We start from the raw sequence: 22,570 nt of genomic DNA, 5'->3' as shown, positions 1-22,570 counted from the left end.
GCGTTTACAAAAATACACTCCCTGGGCACCGAGGGCTCTGGTTTCTCCTGAATATACCAAACTATCTGAACAGGCCTTCCACTCCATTTTTAGCAGAACAGCATGTTTATTTAGCTCTTTGGCTGAAGCTTTAAAGCCATTTAATGGAATGTAAACAAGAACATTTTGTTTGTAATTTGCTAAATGTATTACAGCCCGACTGTGTCTCCAATTAGGAACTTAAGGTTCATTTAGTAATTTACATCTGGTTCTGATTTAAGGTGACTTTCCCTTTCCACTTAAGAGCTGCCTTTCCGTGGCTCAAAAGGACCCGAGAACCCTTTTATAGTTCCTTGGACCAATCCCTCCTGCTTCAAAGCCGGACGGACTCTCTAATTTACTAGGGCTTGATTTGTGCTCTATTGCCACCGTGGACCTAGATCTTTTACTCTGGTGACCGGAATCAGAGAATTCAGAAATAACGGGGATAGACAAGAAATTTAGCTGAAACCTCATAAAAAAGATGCTGAGGGTGGCTGAAACGCCAAGGAGCCTAATACAAAGGGCGTGATACTGTTAAGTTATTATTTTTCACTCTCTGTAGGTTCCAGTCAGTGAAAGATAAGTAGCAAAGACCAACATCACAGCAATACTTATGTTTTATTTCCCTTTCTCCATCTGGTGCCTTCTGAACGACTCAGTCTGCTTCTGAAATGGGCTTTCCATTGTCTTACGATTCATTAGCATTTAAAACCTCCGGTTGGAATCCCAAACACAATTCTGCTTCCATTCCAGATTCAGCACCATGTTCCAAAGTATTAAAATGGGGAGATCTCTGATATGTGAAGTTTGTTCAGTGGCTTTGGTGGGAATGATTCATAAGGGAGGTTTTGTGCTCCTGGAGGATTTTTTATCGCTTCTTTCAGCTTCCTTTTGATTTTTCTTCTTTGAGAGATTCTTCACAGAAACCAAAGTGCATACAGTTGCTCACTCACCATGGATTCTGAAAATAAAGATCTGCCCTTCTGCAGTGGCTTCTCTTTCCCGCCCATCCTCCACAAGGAGGAAGCATGTGCTATAAACATACAGCAGCTCTATTAGTCATGTTCCCTCTGGCTGTCAAGAAAACATTCAATTGTAATCTCGCTAATAGCTGTTTTTCCTTAAATATTGTAATTTTCTGAGCCCCTAATAAATCATCAATAATTTTGTCCATTTTCCCCAGTTTGTGTTTATATTTGTAGCTGTTCATAATTGTGGGCTATTATGACAACAGGATTTTTGAACAATTGTGGCACATGCAATGCTAGCTTCTACCGAACCAGCTGCCTACACAATGCCAATGACATCACGTGGGGCTCTTGTAACACGCCTACATTTTGAAGTTTAATGGCCTGCCTCTAATCTGCTCCAGCAACATTCCTTTAAAAATACATAGCAGTATGTGCCCTCCCCAATCTGAATATTAAATGAGAGTAAAATACAATTAATTTAAGTTCGAAACAGAGATACTATATCATGTTGGCACAATGAGTCAACATAAAGGGAAAGAACAGGTGGTAATACACCATAATAACACTTTGGGATATTTTGCTAAAATTCTCTTGATGCCCAAATGTGCACTCGAGGCAGGCCTGTTCGCTTTGCTGCCAACTCTTGCAAAGTGTGGGAGAAACGCTGCCACAGAGCAGCGGAGCAATGGCCCATCTGATGCAGTGTGCTCCCTTTTGTAAGCTCAGTGCCCGATGTCATTCATTTGACCCTCTCGCTGCTTGTCCCCGGGATGGGCCTGCATCCTCTGCATATAACAGATCTCATTTTTGTGTGTACTCTTTGGCCTTACTCTCTTCGGTAAGCAAGATCACCTTGTAAGAGGGAAGGATAAGCTATGCTGAACTCCTGCTAAGTCAAAGGAGCATAAAGGATGGGGACAGCCATCATAGAGTGACCCACACTGCTCCCAATACTTCGTGTTCATAATGGTGCTCCATTTTTAAAATATCAACTTTTTTTTTAATAAGAGAAAAAGAAAGTTATTTTTATTAAGTTATTTTCCTAAACATCTTGGCATAACTTTTTTTTTTAATTTTTATTTATTTATGATAGTCACAGAGAGAGAGAGAGAGGCAGAGACACAGGCAGAGGGAGAAGCAGGCTCCATGCACTGGGAGCCCGATGTGGGATTCGATCCTGGGTCTCCAGGATTGCGCCCTGGGCCAAAGGCAGGTGCCAAACCGCTGCGCCACCCAGGGATCCCTTGGCATAACTTTTTAACACTTGGATTCTGATTATGAAATTGCTTTATAATAACCGATGAGCTATACTGGCCGTTACAGAACTTCATCTTTTATTTGTTAAACAAATTCTTTGCCCTAACCCCAACTATTTCTGTGGAGAGAGAACCTAAAGGTAGACCCATTACGGGTTACTTACTAAATTGGAAATAAGGTGCACAAGAGAAAGAGAAAAACGTTTGTCATCACACGCATACAATTAGAAATCCTTAAATGTTACATCATCACTATGATCCTATCTGCATTAGAAAGCCTTGGCCCCAATCTGAAAGGCGGTATGGGACAATGGGAGCGATTTTCCCTTTTAACATGACAGTCGAGAATAGTGAATCTCATATTCTATGGGTCTGTAAATACTTTACATGGTCACACAAAAAGAATGTGGAATATTATCTTAATGTTTCCCCTCTTGCTATAATAAAAACAAATGGCCTTATTATAATAGAATTAGTGGGAATAACCTGCAGCTTTGTATTTGCTGCCCTGAGGAACTACCTGATTTTCATCCTATGAATGCTATTCTTTTCCATCGGGGACATGGGTGTAGGCACTGACGTTTAACATCGATAACGTGAAGGACCAGTCATATGCCTCCCCCTGTCAAACTATTGGTCTTAAAACCACACGAGTTCCTCTAGCAAACGGAGGAAATAATTAGGGAAAGGTATCTGGGATCCAGGAGATGGATAAGAGGAGTCAGATGAGTGATAGCACAGGCTACTAATGTCTTGTGGAATAAGAGTCGGTAAAGTGGAAGCCAAAGGAGCACGTGTGAGCTTTCGAACGACACTTCCAGCTTAGATGCTGAGTCCCAGGTAAAGAGGAGGGCTGAGTCTTCAGAGGGGAATCCTGTATGTCCTCTGATGGGTGAGACTTGCTGCACATAATCCCGAGGGAGAGCGATCACTTTCAGAATGTCTCCTCCAGGAAATTTTATCTCACCAAGCAAAAGAATTTCTAGTATCAAAGCCTGGTGCCTATCTAAGAATATGCACAGGAGTGATCAAAGTCGCGAGAGGCGTATGTCCTGGTGTGTGGCGTCAGGGGGTGGAACAGGGAGGCATTAGGATTCCAAAATCTGGAGCAGGGATAGGGTTGGGATTCCTGGCCTCTGTTCACTTGGTTACTCGTTCAGCAATGCTCTACTGAGTGGAAGAGTGAAGTCACTGTAGAATCCCACCATGAACGTCCAGCATCAACTGGGAACCACATCACAGCTTCAGGAATGTGAATGCAAATTGATCCATGTTAGGAGAGAAAAATCAGCTCTCGAATCCCGAAACAACTGTATTAGGTTTTCAATAGAATCACAAAACACAATGTCCACTACTCTCTTCCTAGAGAGATGGATATTTTAATTGAGGGCACAGAGAATGTTTCAGTGGTGGGTTTTCTGTCCTGGAAGATGACTCTTGCATCATAACGCTCCACATGGTAGGCCTGTGCTTTTCTATGAACCCATCCCTGAGACGGCAATCTTGACAGAGACATAAGAAAATGTGTAGAGATTTCAGACTGTAAAAGGTAGCTTTGGCTTACAGAAAAGAAGGCCTGGGGAGACCTGGGGGCGGGGTGGGGCCGGTTCTTTGTTCCTTAGCAACCGGTTCTATCATTTCCACTGTTACTGATTTCATAGAGTGATAAGGTCTAGTCACAGTAATTCCATGTACCAGCCAAATCATCTTAGACAAACCGTTCAACAGAATGAGGGACTTGTTTTGTCTGCTAGATCTCCAGTGTCTAGAACACTCCCTGGGGCACATAGTAAATGCTCAACACACACTCACTGAATGAATACATGGATAAAGTTAACTACCTGGCTCTATTTCATAATCTACAAAATTTAGATAAAAGTATCTATGAATATTCAGCATCTATGAGTATTCAGCAGAATAAATGAAAGGAATCAAATGTGAAAGTGTTCTTAAAAGAGTGAGAAACTATACATTTAGCTGTTGATCGATATTCACAACATACAGGTACTTCTATAGATGTATATAGCTTTGAGACTTTCTGTTTCTTACATTCTTCCCTGGATCTGATAAGGAAACATAAAGGCCTGTATCAAGAATCAACTAGGAGATTAGTACATCATTACCGCCGTTCAGTATTCTGCAACAGCTACAGCTGCATTTATGTGGTTGTTTCAATGACTGTAACCTGACGATGACGCTTGTCTATTTTTTTTTTTCTTTTTGACAATGAAATTCTAGATGGTGACAATGGCAATCTGGTTTAGAAATATGGGATCAATATTGTTTCTTTGTTGAAGGGGGCTACATCTGTGTACTGAACTGTTGGCTCTCTCTCCATGATTCCCATCCTCCTCAAGATCTTCTGGGCTGCTTATGCTGTGGCTGAGATGCAGAGTGTTCCATGTGCCCCCCCACCCCCACCCCCAAGCATGGTCCTCCCATCATGGCAATCTACACCAGAAGAAAATAACCAGGCATCTGGTCCCGTTTAACACAGCCTAGAAATATGGTATATGTGGGATTGAATAACATGCTCTGGTGGTCTTTAGGGAATGGCTAAGGGTAGAAACCCTTAAATCTGAGGTTCATTTAGCAAAGAGCAAAGAGGGTTTTGATGACCAAAGGGTAAATAGTAAGTGCTAAAGAGAAGTGTGGACAGTTTTCAAAATACTTTCTGTATTTTTTTTTTTAAGTCTTTATGATCACATTGGCAACATTAAGGCATGATGTAATCCTGGCTGGGACATATAAAAGTCCTTCCAAGAGTAACTACAGTATATAAACCTTGAAACAAAGGAAACTAACATGCTATTTATGAAGACCAATAAAGGAGTATAAAAATATGTGAAAGTCTCCTGAAGTCTGGTTCTGATGGGGCGTATTCTCAGCCTTTGTTCTGGCATCTGAAAAATTCACCCACAGTCCTCTGAAGCCATTTTTTTAGAGTGAATATACACTTTCTTAAAACATGTTGATTCCAACTCCACTTTGCATTTTTTTCTTACCTGTTTTTGCTCTTCTCCTAAACCATCCCACATTGAAGCCACAATTTTAGAGACTTCACCAAAGGTAGCATTTGGATTTTGGCCCTTGATGGCAGCCTGAGTATCACGAAAGAACAGCGCATAGGCAGACACAGGCTTCTGGGGTTCATTGGGGTCCTTCTTCTTCTTCTTTTTGGGGGTTTTGGGCTTTTTCCCCATGTCAGAGGCAGGTCGCTTCTCTCCACCATTGATCTGAAATAAACATCAAAAATTAGAATTACAGAGGAGCTGAGAACATTTGGCAATGGGACATCTTGCTCTCCTTTGAAGCTTACACAGATATACTCTCCCACACTCATCACACAAACACAGGCATTCCTGGGGGGCCCTTGGTTTTGTTGGTGTTGTTTTTCAGGCCAAACCAACTTCATATTTCCTGTAGTTTTCATATTTATCCTTCTTTAAATCTAATTTACATAGCTTTAAAATAGTATTATCGGTTCTTTTTATAATATTATTATACCACTAAACATTATCCCTTACCTGTCAACTCTTCATTTTTCTCATTTGGGTTGCTGAATGACAAGTGGCATTATGATTGTGACAGCAGTGGATTCCCCCTATTGTATGAACAACCTATCTTGTTTTTTTCTGGGGAGTTTATCCTTTTCTTCCTAAGTATGACTTTAAAACCATGGTGGGTGGGATGACTGGGTGGCTCAGTGGTTGAGTGTCTGCCTTTTGCTCAGGTTATGATCCCAGGGTCTTGGGATCCTGTATCAGGTTCCCCGCAGGGAACCTTCGTCTTCCTCTGCCTATATGTCTCTGCCTTTCTCTGTGCGTCTCTCATGAATAAATAAATAAAATCTTAAAAAAAAAACCCACAGTGGGCAGCATGTTCCATAAGTTGAATGGCTTTTGATGTTGCATTTAAAGTCTATAGGATGCTACTAGGAAAAACTAGCAATGCTCATGGCTCAGTGACTGGCATAATTTAGGCAGATCAGTGCTGCCCAATGGAACCTTCTGCCATGAGGGTAAATTTCTATCATCTGCACTATTCAAAATGGTAGCCAGTTGCCACATGTAACTAATGAGCACTTGGAATGCGGCTAGGATAAATAAGGAGTAAAATGTAAAGTTTTATATCATTTTAATTGCTTGAAATTTAAATAGATGTGGCTAGTGGCCCTCATATTGGAAAGTGCATGTCTGGAAACTAGGTTCCAGATTCTAGACATTTCTAGAACAGCTTTATACTCAAGTTTAAAAATTGATTCTATTTTCACCATTGTCCTCAAGTATGAATATCTGGGTACTTTTCATTGTTATTCAGATGCAAATGGGAAAAGAAAACATTCAGTGCCACTGAATGTTTTGAAGACATCTGCATTTGAATATGACCTTTGATATTAACTAATTACATGTGATGTCACTGCACCTGTATAGAATCAGAGATTTTGGCTTGGATTTCTCTCTAGTTCTAAAATTCTGTGAATCTACACGAGTAGCAAATAGTACTGACTCTGTTGGAAATCTTCTCCTCATGCTGCTCCCGACAGAAATGTGCAAATGTGCATGGGCCCAATCTCCTGATGACGCTGCCATTATCACATGAGGTACTATATCTTCACCTTCTGTTGTTGTTGCTTTTGTGCTCTCTGCAAACATATGTACAAACACTATGTATGTCATTCCAACAAACTGCTAGACAGGGGAGGGTAGTTTGTGTAAAATGACTGCCAGCAATGGAGAGCCAGCATGATATCCAGTGGGTATGCCATCAGAGGGTCTAGACTCATACCTTCTTTTGCTTTCTTTTAGCTGTGTAATCTTGGGGCAAATCATATCATTTCTCTGGGCCTCAATCTTCTCTACTGCAAACCAGTTGCAGTACCATTTTTGATTACTGAGAAGGTACATATTTATATTCATTTAAAACTTGAAAATGATATCACAGTGTTAATTATGACATGGTAGAAACTTAAAAACATCCACTGAATGAATGGAAAGACATGACCTTAATATTAATTTGTGATGCCATATGGTCATAGTTTAAAAGATATGTTCCAAGTATCAATGAGAGACAGAAAAAAAGCTACATGAATCCTTGGGCTTTGTTTTTAGTGAGAAAGAGCTAAAACATTATCATTTTGAAATTGTCTACTGAAGGAGATCACACATCTCCTTGGGAACAGGATGCTCTGAACCTGGCCAACTAAGGCTGATTAATATTAGAAGAGAACTTCCCTAGGAGGGATCTGAGAGGCGATCCTGTGAAATTGTTGGTCCCCATGTAATCTGGGAGAGGTCCAGCATGTTTGGACAGAGTTGAGAGTGGCAAACTAGTGTTAGCTCTAAATTAAGCATGTGGGCAAGACTGACCTAGAACAGTGGCTTTCAAATATGGCTGCCCATTAGAATCACCTGGAAACTTCGAAATAATACCTGGATATCCAGACTTCACACTAATTAACCAGAATGCTTATGAATAGGAGACAGTAGCCTCAGACTCACCCTCAACTCTAGGGTTCTAACTGGTATTTAAATACTTGAAAAACAAAGCAAACAAAAAAGTAAAATTTCTCTTTACACCTGTATGCTACAGCTCATCTCAGTGTGCCTTCCTCATCATTTAGCTCTTTAAAACGTCCCCAAGAGACACTTCTCTAAATCAGTGGACTGTTTTGTCTTCCCCTTACTTGATTTCTCTCTGTGAATGCCCTCTCTTCTAAGGGTTCCATGACATCACAGTCCCTGGGTTTTACTCCTACCTCGCTGGCCTGTTTCCAGAATCATTTTTTGGCTCATCCTCTTCCACCCAGCCATTCAGTTGTAGCCTTCCTGATGTCTTTTGCTGTCTTCTCTTGTGAGTTTGTACTTAAGTAATCTCACAGAGACACAAGGTTTCCATTATCTTTTGTGGGTGGCTGACGGTCAAACTCATGTTTCTCCTGAATTTTGAATGCATTGAAACAGCCACTATTGGACATCTCTATTTGCAAGTCTTATTAAAGTATCTCAAACTCAGTCCAGTTTGTGTTATTCACATGTATAGTTCTGTGTATTTCCTTGATAGCACAATTTTGTAATAAATTTGATATCTCTATTTGCAAGTCTTATTAAAGTATCTCAAACTCAGTCCAGTTTGTGTTATTCACATGTATAGTTCTGTGTATTTCCTTGATAGCACAATTTTGTAATAAATTTGATATACAAATTCTTGTATCAAATTTGTAATTATATAATAATTTATATGTTAGATCCTCTCTCACCCAGAGTATAAGCACCGTTAGGGCAGGTTCATATGTGATTTTGCTCACTAGCACTTATCATGGTTCCTGACTTATAGTAAGTGATTAGCATTTGTTATAATAGTAATAAAAATTACAATATAAAATAATAATATAATTTCAAGAATGAATGAGTCAAAGCATAAATGGTTTCTGTAACAGGAAATTAAACCACGCTGATTTCCTTGAGAACTTTAGGACAATAATCAAATATGTGGTAAGACAGAAAACACAAGTTTTCTAAAATTTTTTAAAAATATTTGACATGTTAACAGTAATGTCTCTGGGTTATAGACAGTGTCTTTATGGTTTTCTTCTCTGTATTTTTTATAAGATCCACGTTTTATAAACATGACTGTTTCCATATTCATAATATCAAATATTTATTAAAAGAAAAGTAGAAAGGAGTCAACAAAGTCTACCAAGAATAATAGTAAAAGTAGAAGGAACATGATATTAGAGATCATATTGCATCACGGATTGGAAATATTTAAAAATAGGTAACAAAGTGTAGGAAAATGAACACTTTTCCATATGGAATATTACCTGGACTCCTTTCAAATTTCAATTAAAAAATTAGCAAGCTAACATATCAAAACCTCTTTGATTACAGATTCTATCAATCTTTTTGGAAAATAATCATATGTCACTCACAATAGTAAATATCCCATGATGCAATGTAAATGTACTTATTAAAAGATTTTCCCAAACTATTTAAATAATTTCCCTCCTCCACCATCCAAAATTGTTTTTGAATCACTGATCTTCATGCTGCTTTCCTTTTTAAATTGTTATCTGGATGATAGGATACAGGTTTTAGATCTGCCTAATGTGTGATGCTGTGCTGTAATGGAAAGGAGAGTTATGCTCTTGTATCTGGCTCTACATGGCTCTACTGTCTAGGGATGACCCAAGGAAGCAGGATAACCTGTAAATGCCAGTAGGAAGTTCCGCCAAGGGTATCAAAACCACAAACTATCATGTCAAAGTAATGTATTAACAAGCCTATTGGAAACTCTAAACAATTCTCTGCAACTAGTCCATTTTGTTTGTTGTCTGGAAGCTTTCCCTCTCTCCTGGCTTGTCCTGTAGGGTTAGCCAGATGTAATCTTGCTCAATCTCAGTGTTTTGTTTAGCAGAAGCAAGCATTTCATGAGTTCTTCTTCCCATTTTCAAACACGGGAGACGTCATTTATGCATTATGGAGTGTAAGTCGGTGGCTACAACTGTTTATCTGATTGAGTAGCTGACAGGCACTACACTGGGAAGGTGGGGTGTGGTCTCCCCTCAAGGCCAGTCTACCAGCCAGCCTCATAGCATTGCATCTGCTTTGTCTTCAATCTGTCTCCAAGGAAGATCATATCGATATGCCTTCCTTTTAAATACTCATGTTAACCTCAGTTATCTGCTGCTTAAGAAAACTGGCACCTGAGAGGACCAAGCTAAAGGATACACACAAAATAGTGATGTATCAAGATTCCCTGCCTTTCCTTCAGTATATTAAAGGAGACCACTAAAGCTATATTCTTGGGTCATAATATTATGAACATTTATAGACTTGCCCCCACGGAACTCAACTGAGATTTAAACTAGTGCCTTGACTTTCACCACAGTTGACAGGAGAGGAAACAGCAAAAGCAAAAACTATGTATGAAAGATCTCCATTTAAAAAAATAATAAAATGTGCTTTGAAGGGAATCATTTATTATATTGTTCAGTGTTCTTTGTATAAAGACCTACTGAGTATGCACATCATCTTTGCTTTTAGGATGCGATACAGTGGAATGAAAATTCCATGTTGTGGTTTGTTACCTCATGCATCTGAGTAGTTGGGCAGTGCTATGTGAAGTTTAAGGGTGTCCACCACTTGAACTTCCTGGTGTGTGGGGGTCTTACTTTTCATTTTGCATTTTTCTTGTGTTTCTGAGGGTGAAGAAATGGGCAGTTATCTTGGATTCTGTGTAATCAAATGGGGATTTTTAAGGCCTGCTTTCTGGAGGTAGTTTCATCACATATTCAAAAAACACTATGCAAAGCCTCCTTGAAGAAAAAATATGTGGTTATAATTTGGATTCACTTACATGCCAGTAACAGACTGCATTTTGAAAAATACCTGGCTCTTTTGACCACCAACTATTTGGGATGAACACGATGATGAATAACTGTGGTAGAAACATAGCTAAATGGATTTGTAATAGGTCTCTAAACCTTAATTTTGAGGATTGTCTAGATCCTGAATTCCTACTTAGGTGGATGAAAGCTTATAATTCTACATCCTAATTTTCTAAGAGGCCCTGACTTCTAAAGTCCAGAGCAGCATTATCTCCTAGACGTTTCTGGAATGATGGGAATATTCTCTGTGCTGTCTAAAAGGGGTCTAAAGGGGTGCCACTAGCCACATGTGGTTATAGAGCCACAACTGACAGAGTGTATTTTTTTATTTTCTTAATTTTTAGTTAGTTAAATTTAAATGTACACAGTCACACATGATGAGTGTGTGAACAGTGCAGCACTGTGTAGTGGGCATTGTTTTATTTTATTTTATTTTTTTAAAAAAGATTTTATTTATTTATTCATGAAAGACACACAGAGAGAGAAGCAGAGACGCAGGCAGAGGGAGAAGCAGGCTCCCTGTGGGGTAGCCTCATGTGGGACTCGATCTCAGGGTCCTGGGATCACGGCCTTGGCCACTGAGACGCCCCTGAGCATTGTTTTAGAGTAAATATTTCTGGAATCACTAGGGTTCTGAGACTGGAGAGTTAAAGTGAATCCCAACATCATAGTCTTTAGAATAGAGAAGAAACCATCTAACGCAAAAATAGAAACTCTCCATGATGACAAGAGCATTGAAAGTAAGGACCAGGTGCTGTTTATCTTGCTTTCCCCTCAGCCTCAGCGTGGGGTCCTGCACGCAGGGGATCACCACACATGTCCACTCTGTTACCTACAGCAGTGGGCAAAGGCTCAGAGTGACAAGACAAAGACCTTTGAAACACCTACAAAAGTTGTATGAAAATCATAACAAATAATATCATGGCTGGGTTGAGGCCCTACATGTAATTCTGATCAACTACAGGTTTATTTCACAACAATTAAAGCACTAGTGAATAAATAAATGCATACAAAAATGCATAGATAAATATTACTCTCACATAAGCTTTACACAGATGCGTGTGCTTCATGTCACTTACTTGTAGACACAGATTTATTTCTAAAATCCCTAGAGGTGTCCTTAGGCTTCTGATAATCCACTCCTGCCATGTCTTGTTGCTTAATTATAGTGATGTATTTAACTTATTTATCACAAGAAAACAACATTTTTCACTTAAAAAAAAAAGCGTGTGTTAACGGTGTTGCTTAGATAATACTTCTTAAGAATACAGAGTACAGGAATTAAGACTCTCAAGGAAAGAGAATCATTGATATTGAAATGTCCCTGGAGAAGTTAGAAACGTCTATAAGCATATTTAAAATAAACTGCCGCGGTCCCAAAGCCTTTAATGGAGCTGGGAGAGCTGTTTAATGCACACTATCTTGCAGTAATCGCTGTAGTTTAAAATAGATTTTAATCAAGCACCATCTGCATAATAGGCTGAACAAACAACACAGAACTCCACTTATAACTCTTATCATATAAAGTAAATATTATAAAATCTTCGCCATAGAAACAGGGCATATCACAGCACTTTTTTTGTGATGGTACTGTTGCTGTAAGTGAAAAATTTTGCTACTTAAATTCATTCTCTCTTTCCTTTCTAAACTATGCCATCTAAAATCCCCTTATGAGAATAAATTCATATAAGCATGGAAAGTAAGTCATCTAGTTACTGTGAAATCAGCAAGGCTGTAATACTTCTTTCATTTTGCAATCAGGTTTATTATTATCATTAATAATAACAGTACATTCAATGACTCAAAACATCAATTATAAAAAAAAGTTTATGAAATGCCTTACTTTTGAAATGATTCAGAAGCACGAATCTGTATCATAGCTTATAAAGCAAATTCATTTTTAAGGATCCCCGATATGCAAAACATAGCTAACTATTGTTTTAGGATGAGCTTAGCAAAGATAATTCAGTGGCCTTATGTAAGGATAAGAAATTCAGGCTACTGTCCAGAAAAATTACTTTCAGGTGAGGAAAAGAGTTGATTATAATTATATATACCTAGTAGTTATATTCATCGATTTTGTTGAATTCACTTGGTCTTTTCCAAATTTGCCTGTCTAGGGCAATACATTTATTTCTTATTCTTTTGGATCGAAAGAATCTAAAATATTCTTTCTGCCATACATAGAAAGCACAAGAATGCTGGCATAGGGTCCTGTGGAATAAAATGCCAGGTGCCTATGTTTAACTTCACTTTATTTTTATTCCATGAATTAGTGAAGTGTGTTCGATTACCTAGGGCATGAATCATCTAAGAACATATATACCTTGAAAATAATTTATCCTAGTAAAATTTAATTACTTAAATGGATTTTTCGAATAGCTATTTCGAATCAGGTACTAACTGTCTGACTGAATTTTATTATTTTTCCCCAGAACTAGTTTGCTAAACTCAGCCTTAACCAATGGGATACTTTATTTTTGATAAATGAGGAATATATATATTTTTTCATGTGCTAGGGTCTAAGGAATTCTTTAGAAGAATCATAGATCTTACATCATAAGAAGTGTTGAACAATTGCATTATAAATACAGCTCAATGTGGAAAATAATAGACTTTGCAGTGCCAATTTGCTGTCCTATTGCTAGATAATGTGACTTGACACTTGGTTCTAACATTGCTTGATTTCACTTAGTGTTTGCAGAAGCCTGTCTGCTTATCATTTTTTCTTTATTCAGGAATCTTCTTGCCTTCAGAACGGTGGTAAATAAAAAGCACTTTTCTAAGAGCTTATTTAATTGTTGCTCTAGTGACTTATCCTATTTGCTTTGAGAAAAAAAAAATCTCTTTTTCTGTCCAGCGTGGCAAAGCACATGCATTGATGAACTTGCAGCTTAGTAAGAAACTCTTAAAAGCAAAAAGTAAGCGAAAGCAGGAACTCAAAGGAGTAAGCAGAGTACTGAAGGCAGCTTTCATCTTGAAGATAGTTGCTGAGCCTGGTAAAATTGAGTCAAATGCACAGTAGATAGAAGACAAAGCCCAGAGCTGACCAAGAGTGGGGTGCTTAACAGGAGGGTTGCTATCAAAGTCAGGACAGAGAAGAATTAGACTCTCAATGCCATTCTGGGATAAAACAACTTCCCCTGAATGCACCCTCTCAGAACCTGCAAAGAAAATACTGAATGGAGAATGGAAAATACCTTTTGTGGCAATTTACCAACAGAAACAGCATTTGTTAAGGATGGATACCCTAAATACATACTACTTTGGGTGACCTGAAAAAAGCCAGGAGTGGTTCTAGATCATAATGGCCTGAGATGCTTGGAGAAGCAAACACAAATCATCCTTAGAGGAATCTTCCCTTGGACCAGGTCTGATAGAATCCTCATAAAGTTTTAATGAGCACCAGCTCTTAAGCTAAAAGCCAAAAAGCAAAATGGAACATGGCATCAAAACCAAGAGCCAGCATCAACTACAGACAATAGAAACAGACCTCGAAAGACTTAATGTGTTGGAATTAGCAGGAACTGTAAAAAGAACAAAAGAATGAGATATATGGAGAAAGAACAAGCAACTCAAAAGGCAGCCCAGACAGATATGAGAAAAAAACCAAATAAAACTAGAAATACAATAATTGTAATGAAAACCTCAAGAGATCAGCTTTAATTTCAGAGCACATCCAGCTGAAAAGAGAATTATGAAGTGGGAAATTAACACCAATAAATTAAGCAGAATTGTAATACAAAGGGGCAGAAAAACAGAAAATATGAAAGTCTAGTGTATATCTTATCAGAATTACAGAATTGCAAGGGAGGATGGGGGAAAGTCAATATTCCAAAAACATGAATGGCTGAAAATTTCCGGGAACTGATGTAGAGCGGAAGTGTTAGGTTCACAGTAAATTTAAAGACCCACGGTGAAGCTGCAGGGTTCAAAAGGCAAAAGAAGATCTTAAAACTAGTCAGAGAAAAGACAGATCACTTTCAAAGAAAAGACAATGAAGCAGTAGAATTCTCAAAAGCGATAGTGAAAATCAAAATGTCATAGAGTAATAGAATGTCTTCGATAGGATAGAAGAGAATCAGTATTAGTCTAAGATTCCACACAGAGTGGAAGTACTTTTTAAGGCAATCATGTTCCCAGTAAATGCTCATGAAAGAGAAATTTAAAGGCATTATGGGATAATGATGTCAGATGAAAGAAAATACTAAATATGTAAAAAAAAAAAAAAATCTAAAGAAAAAAAAGGCTGTAAAAATAACCAAAATCATGTGTCATGGAGATTATTAAATGACATGATTTAATTAAATTATGATTAAAACAACAGCAATAACTACTCCATGGTGTTGAGGGATGTTGGGAGTTAAATATTATAAGAAGAGTAAAGATATCAATCAATGTTAGAATTTTACACATTTGTGCATCAGCGGTAGATACTAAATGAAGAGAAAGGACACAATTTCCAATCTTACCATGGAAAATTATGGAATGAGAAAAACAAGAATAATCTTAAGGAATGTAAGAAGGAGAAAAAGAATCATAGAACATGTGGGGCAAAGAGAAAGCAACATATTTAAGTGGAGAAATAAACCCAAATATTTTAGTAATTATATGAATATAAATAGAGCCGGTTTCATTTAAAAGTAAGAACTGTCTAACTATATGCCATTTACAAGGAACCTATATAAAACTTAAGGATATTTCCAGCAGAAAGGTTGAAAGTAAAAGGATGGAAAAAGATATACTGTGATTCTCAGCCCATAATTTCCCGAAAAGGGAAAACTGTGCTAAAAATACACTTCTAATGCCAGATACTTTAAGTGTCTTATAGCGTCTGTTGTATTACAAGTCCTGGATTATAGGCTTAGAACCACAAGCTACCCAAGTTTATATTTCTTTGATGTTTTACTGTATGTCTAGTTTATGACTTTAGGCTGTCAACACAGCTCCATAGCAATCAGAACCATGGGTAGTGTTTATAAGGTGATAATTTACTTTACTGATGTATTTACAATATTTCTCTCTGTCAAAACAAACTTATTTCTTTTAATTGTTCAATTAGATAAACTGGATTCAATATGTAATTGCTTACAAGAACTCAAAGTGTGAAGAGGGAAGATTTGTAAGCTTTTTTTTTTCTGGTATGAGACTAAATATTCCTTTTTTAGTTCTCTTGTTAGAAATGATTTAAGTGATCTTTTTGACTTCGTGCTCTTTCACGTTTAGCTCGAGCTGCAGCAGTACAACATTCCACATAAATCCTGCTCACATATAAAGGAAAAAAATTCCAGTTTAATCTTTTACTGTGATGAAGAATGCTGAGCATTTTCGAAAAACTCTGAGCAGGGTTTTTTTTTCCCCATTTAATAAACATAAGTTGAAAAAATGGGTAGGAAGATTTTGGATTAGAGAGAAGGTGAAGAATATGTGTAGAGCAGGAGCAGGAAGGTAGATTTTCTTGAGACGGAAAATACACTTAAACTAAAGATGGACTTGAAAATATCTGTGGAGACAAAAAGCCATCTTAACGAGGACATTCTTGAGAAATCTAACCCTAAGCCTTTACACGTGGCTACTTTAAAAATATAACACTACAGAATATAAGTTCTACTATACAGCACTTGTACCATCATTAATGATGAGCCATAAATTATTTCACGATGTGGATGTTGACGATTGGAAGGATAAGCACCAGTAAAGTTTCACACCAGCCTGGAACCTCCTCATATACAAATTTGTCCCTCAGCAAAATTACACTATATGGATCTCATGGGAAAATGGGAAATAGCAGAATCTGCAAATGTTAATTCTATGAATTTCTGGTTTCTACTCAGTCTTCTACTCATGTAAGTTGAAGAGTGCAAAATGTTATTGTAAGTAAGATAATCCTGCATAGAATTTGCTGTCAGAAGATGCTAATTTTGCATTAATTTCCCGAAATGTCAGCAATGAATACTGATAAAAAAAATAATCCAGATGCACAAATTGATATTTACTATAGGCAGACCATGAATTTTTTTCCCTTGTAATACAGTACTTATCATTTATATTTAGGAAATTAACCTGAATTACCCAGGCATAACTCAATATCAGAATTGCCAGCCACCAACAAATTCTTGGTGTCCACATTTAGGTCCAGGTACTCATCAACTCTTAGGTTCCATTAGAATAATACCCATTTTGCCCTCTAATGGTCAGCTAAAGGTCAGATCATCACTAGCCCAATAAATTACTTATGTAATATCAATTAGTCTCCTGCCTTCTTACCTTATTTCATGAGAGACTGGTTCATTGACCAACAAGGAAAAGCTTGTTAAGGTGGAAAGGATGACATTTAGTTATACAGTTGCTCTAAAATGGGCTTAGGATTTGTTCTAATCAGAGGTGGTAAGATAGCAGACATAGAAATGACTGTCCTGAAGGAACAGTTCATATTCACAGATACCTAGAAATGGAAGGCACAGCATACCATTCAGGAAGGCTTAGGAGGAAGACAGAGGGAGGGGGGGCAAAGCATGACGGCATGGCCCAGAGCCTTTACTGGGGTTTCTGTGGGAAGGAATGCATGAGGTGGACCAGGTATGCTGAATAAGTTAAGGATCGGATATAGTTTGAACAATTTCAGTGGGCCTTGGGCTACAGAGGTGGTTCCTAGTTGTCCGGTACCTGGTCCTGCGGGGACTTAGAGGTAGTGGGCTCTGGACTGGTTGGTTTATTTATCAAAAGTGTGCTCGCGGGGGAGTCATACTCTATCTCTTGGAATTAACTAGCCTTGGGAGGAGTAGGTTTTTTTTTATTTTCTTTTCTTTTTAAGGATCAAGGCCCCAAGCGCCAGAGTGTTAATACTGAGAAGAATAAAATATAGTCATTGCAGACTTGTCTTTGTCATCAGGCTCAAGAAACCCGAGTCACTATTTATTTGTAACTTTGAAAAAATAGTGTAGCTACTGGAAAGTTGACCATATAGGTCAGATTCCCACTTGGGTGGCTTTCAGTGGCATGTTGGCAGATTAATTTCCCCAAAACAATATTCTTGCAAAAGCCAAAAGAAAACCAAGGGCTGCCACAAGGGACAAATCGTTAGATTAAAGGAACAAAGGGAAGGAATAGGAAGTACTGTAGCTGTGAGTGGTTTTCCTGGTAAATGGGCACATGTGTCCTTTCTCACTGGGACAAATTTGGAAGACACTTGACTGACAATTAAGGCAATGGAAAGATTATTTTGGTGTTTTTGAGCAAAAATGTACTTGATTTTGGTGCATTTAAAAAAGCTAAAATATCTTAAAGAACTAAAGCCTTCAAAGAACTACAGTTGCTAATTTCCCAATCTAAGGATACTCAAGGCCCATCTTCCTATGTAGATAACTTAATGTGCCACAGAGCCAGCCAGTCATGTTGGCAAGGAGTTAACAAAAAGTAAGCAAGGAAACATCAGGCTTTTGCTTATGGAAGGGAGTCATAGAATATCCCTGGTCCTTACCTTCCGCATTCTCCGTATGAAATGGTTGGGTCAGATAATCTCAAAGGTTTCATCTGACCATCTCTCTCTCTCTCTCTCTTTCTCTCTCTCTCTCTCTCTCTCTCACACACACACACACACACACAGATACACAGAGACACACACAGCCACCACTATATCCCTGAGATGTTTCATTTTTAAAATAAAATTGTGAAGCTGAAATAGATTATTTTTGGAATGAGTGATGAATTAAGCTTAATTTTGGATGTTGAGTCCTACAAGACTTACTCTCCATACTCACTATGCAGACCCTATATTTTGTGGGTGACATCTACTTTCATGCTTAATACATCTATATTTAAATGATTTACTAGGGACTTGAAAATGTAACGGGAAAAGCAAGTGATTAAATCTATTCACTTTGTAACCTCATTAAAAAAAGTATGCCCCCCACCAATGTTTCTCAGTTGGATGATAGAAACGGCTCAAGGAATGTGCTAAAGAATACTCCTTTTGGGCAACAAGCATTTCCTATAGGCCCTGAAAATAATCCAATCATACCTTAGCGGTATCATCACCTTCGTCTTCATGCACTGAACTAGATGGGGAAGGAGTTGCGGACTTGCTTCCGGGTGGAGATGGCGAGTTGTGAGGGACACTGTTTCCTCCCATATTCAAGCCAAGCTGAGCACTGAGCTGGGACTGGTTGATGGTGGTCAGCTGGCCATGCTGCATCATTCCTGGCTGCTGCCTGATGTCTGCAGGCTGACCCCTTGGTCTCATGGCTGCCATCTGGGGATGGGAGCCATACTGAGTTCCTTCCGGATTCCGTATATCTTGCATCTACCAAAAACAAAGACAGGAATAGTTTTCACAAAAATATTTCTGGAAAAAAATTTTTTTAAATTTCTTAGACTTTGAAAATTCTGTAGCGTGTCCTGGTAAACTTTACCTGTATCCACCTCAACCCCAAATCTCTCCCTAAAATAGAATAACCCTAATGGTATATTAATCACTCTAGAGGTACTAAAAGAATAGAAATTGAGAATTCATTCGACATCACATTTCATTAGTCAAGACCTGACTAATTATATTTACAGTCTTTCTTTATGAATGGAATGCAAACATATATAGTATTAGATATTGATGGCATAGGTTTCAAATTCCTTTTTTTAAGATTATTTATTTATTTATTCATGAGATACACACAGAGAGAGAGAGAGAGAGAGAGAGAGAGACAGAGACAGAGACACAGGCAGAGGAAGAAGCAAGCTCCATGCAGGGAGCCTGACATGGGACTCGATCCCAGGTCTCCAGGATCACACCCTGGGCCGAAGGTGGTGCTAAACCCCTGAGCCACCCGGTGTGCCTGATGGCAAAGGTTTCAAAACACTGATGCTTATTAGAGTGTCAAAATTATGTAATTGTTAGTCATTACAGCATTATGGCAATTCATGAAACCCTGTTTCTTTTATTCTGATCACTTAAGAAAGGTTTTGTGAATTAAATGTGCTATGATTCTTAGTTTAATTCCGTGTAGGCTAGTATTGGCTAAAATGATCTACTAACTTCCAGACTCAGAGCACTACCAGCTGGTATTAACCAATTGATTAATTGACTATTGAAATGATTTGACTGCACAGTCAGATTTGAAAGTAAAGCTGCAAAGTTGCAAGGTCACCATATTAATCCATTATGCTATCTGGGTCACTGCTTTTTAGCCTTAATGAGACTCATTCTTGTAATTCAAGCAATGAATTTTGTCTCTGCAAGGATTAGAATTAAAAGCATTGGAGGATGAAGCTCTTAACGTATCTAGAGGTCAAATGTGTTGTATAAGAGGAGTATAGTGGATTTCACTTAATGTTTCTCTGGCATTTGCAAACTTAAACTAATGAGTATTTCGCGGTGCTCGTAGAAGTGGTTCAGTTCTTTCACTCTGAGGAGAGTTGGGGAGTTCATGCAGGTAGAGGCTTATAAAACAGGAGACAAAAGAAAAACATGGAAAAAATAAGGGCAGTGAAGAGGTGTACGGTTAGTCAAAAAAATTAATAGTGTTATCTTTCTCTATTTCAAAGAAAAAACATCCCACATGGTGTCAGAATGCCCCATAATTGCCTGTCTGCAAATGTTCCCACGACATAGAAATACTGTAAAGGTCAATCAAGTTACTTAGTCATAGGCTCTTTTTTTTCTTTTGGTAATAAAATCATTTTCTACCATTGCTGCCTAGTCATTTTACCAACCTACTTCGATCTGTCTGAAACTGGAGGTGGGACGGAAGAGATGTCTGCCTGTGTTTCCTGGGTTAGGTTTACTGTCTCTACCATGAGGTCTTTCCTATTAGTCAGCATCATCCTTTCGACCTTTCCGGCTCTTGCCCTTCACCCTCTGACTTCGTTCCATGCATCATCCTAGACTCTAACTCTTCTCCGTGAAGGCTTAGGCCAGCCTGTGGTTCTGTATCTGCTGCTTTCTGTGTGCAAATCAACACCTTTTCCCATAATTCAAACTGTATTCCTCCAACGCTCCAAAAGTAGTTCTGATACTAATGTGTATTCATTGATACACATTAGAGCTGCGAGGCCATTTAGTGATCCCTTCTCAGTGTATAGAAGAGGAACCTTAGGGGCAAGCCACATTACAAGCCTGTTGCCTGTCTGTTGAATAAATACAGAAATGATTATAAATAAGTAAGTGAATGAATAAAGCCCAGAGAGGTTAAACGACTTCCCTAAACCACAGAGTGGGAGTTAAAATCTGCATCTCTCAACTCCACACTTTGAAGCTTCCTACGTATTGGCAGCCAATTTGACATTTTACATGTCCCAGGGAGAGATTTATAGTTAAAGCTAATCAAAACCACCTTATCAAACGTTGTCTACCCAAACTGATTTTTACGTAGCCCATTCATGTGGTTTCCGCTCACATATACTAAAATAGTTTTTTTTCCCTTCTCAGGTGTTCACGTAACTTCTACAATCTGATCATCCTTATGAAGTAATACTAGATTTAGCAGCTCCCCATAAAATTGTGCCATTGACAGAGGATATCATAAAAATCAGGACCAACTTTTGAAAGTACGCAGAAGAGGCATTAAGTGAGTGACTTTTCAAGCCTAATTTCTAATACCCTGAAGTCACGTTAATTAGCACTCTGACTACTAAAACTTGTGTTCTAACCTTTGTTTTATTGGTAGAAGAAGGTGGACATCACCAAAGTGGGGTAAAGTATCTGGGTAAGGACAATGAAATACTCAACAGGCTACCTCTTTCTCAACATACTCGTCATTAGTTCGAAAATATCATGACACCATGATATTTGGCCAAGCAGACAGCAGCTTTAACTCTGAATCAAAGAATAATTTTCCTGTGTGGAGGGTGACAAGCATCTCTTCAGCACTCGGATGCACGTAGGACTGTCAGATATTAACATCCATTTCCAAATTAGGAGTATTTCCATTTTACCTTGCTTTCATAGACGTCAGTTCGGTATTAATCACTGCCTAATGTATAATATGGGGGAAATTAAACTGTATGAAGTCTGATTACTGAAAAATAAGATTAATTGGTTAGCTCATGAAGGTAAGCAAATGTTTTGATTACCGATTTCCTTCTAGAAAGATACTGATGGACAAAAGTCTTAATGCCAAATACAAAACTTCAACTTGTGAAATATTATTTGCTGTTAACTTCCAATATTTTTAACTTATTGTGAATAATTCGCCTAGGGCATTCTTAACAACAACTGTTCTTCTCTTTGATTCTTCTGGACTTTTCAGTGGCTTCTCTTCTTCCTACAACTTTCCACCCCTAAATTATTTCCTAACATTTCTCCTTAAGTCACATTTCTTCCATCTCGAAGTTTCCTTTTTCGAACTTGTTATGTACTGTGTGGCCCGTTTCTGTTGATGACACCTTCATCCGCCCTGTCACTTCTACTCAAAATGTTCTAGTAATTTTTTATTCTTTCCTACCAAACTCTTGTGAGTTCCGCTGAGTCTACCCTAAAATAACTCTTCCACCAGCCCTTCTTTTCATTTCCACACTCGTTCACATATTTCAAGCCTTCATTGCCTCTTGGCTTGCAATGACTTTTTAAATAAAAGAATCTCTTCACATTCACCCTGAAGAGTCCTGCAGGATTGATCTTCTAAGCCACAGGTTCGAAACCTTTCCAGTGATATCTGCCTACCAAATGAAATCCAAACTCTTCAGCATGCCATGAAAGGTTCCAAATAAGCCTTATTCCCCAGATTTGTCCTTCACACCATTATTCCTCAGCCAAACACGATTAATTGCTATTCCTTGCCTCTGTCTCTTTCCCTTGAATAAGTGTCTTTGGCTATGTTGCTCTTTCAGCATTTGCTGTCAGACAGATTTCAAGGAGAGTTAAAAAAAAAAAAACAAACTTTGCACAGTGATTTGTGATTTGTTCGGTAATTTTATCTAGTGAGCCTTATTATTCCCCTTTG

At 38.2% G+C, this 22,570-nt stretch overlaps 1 protein-coding gene across 3 annotated transcripts in view; it reads right to left on the bottom strand.

Moving 5' to 3' along the window:
• TOX (thymocyte selection associated high mobility group box) overlaps nt 1–22,570 on the bottom strand; it is a 298,639-nt gene that overhangs the window by 27,793 nt on the left and 248,276 nt on the right. For all 3 annotated transcript variants that reach the window (XM_072734682.1, XM_026011811.2, XM_072734683.1), the window contains 2 exons: nt 18,658–18,939; nt 5,254–5,484 (listed from right to left, as the gene is read on the bottom strand). In XM_072734682.1, coding sequence (XP_072590783.1) covers nt 5,254–5,484; nt 18,658–18,939 — 513 coding nt within the window. The remainder of the gene's footprint in view (nt 1–5,253; nt 5,485–18,657; nt 18,940–22,570) is intronic.

Source organism: Vulpes vulpes, chromosome 13 (assembly GCF_048418805.1).
Source record: "Vulpes vulpes isolate BD-2025 chromosome 13, VulVul3, whole genome shotgun sequence".
NCBI lineage: Eukaryota > Metazoa > Chordata > Mammalia > Carnivora > Canidae > Vulpes > Vulpes vulpes.
This window is presented reverse-complemented; position numbering and strand designations above follow the sequence as displayed.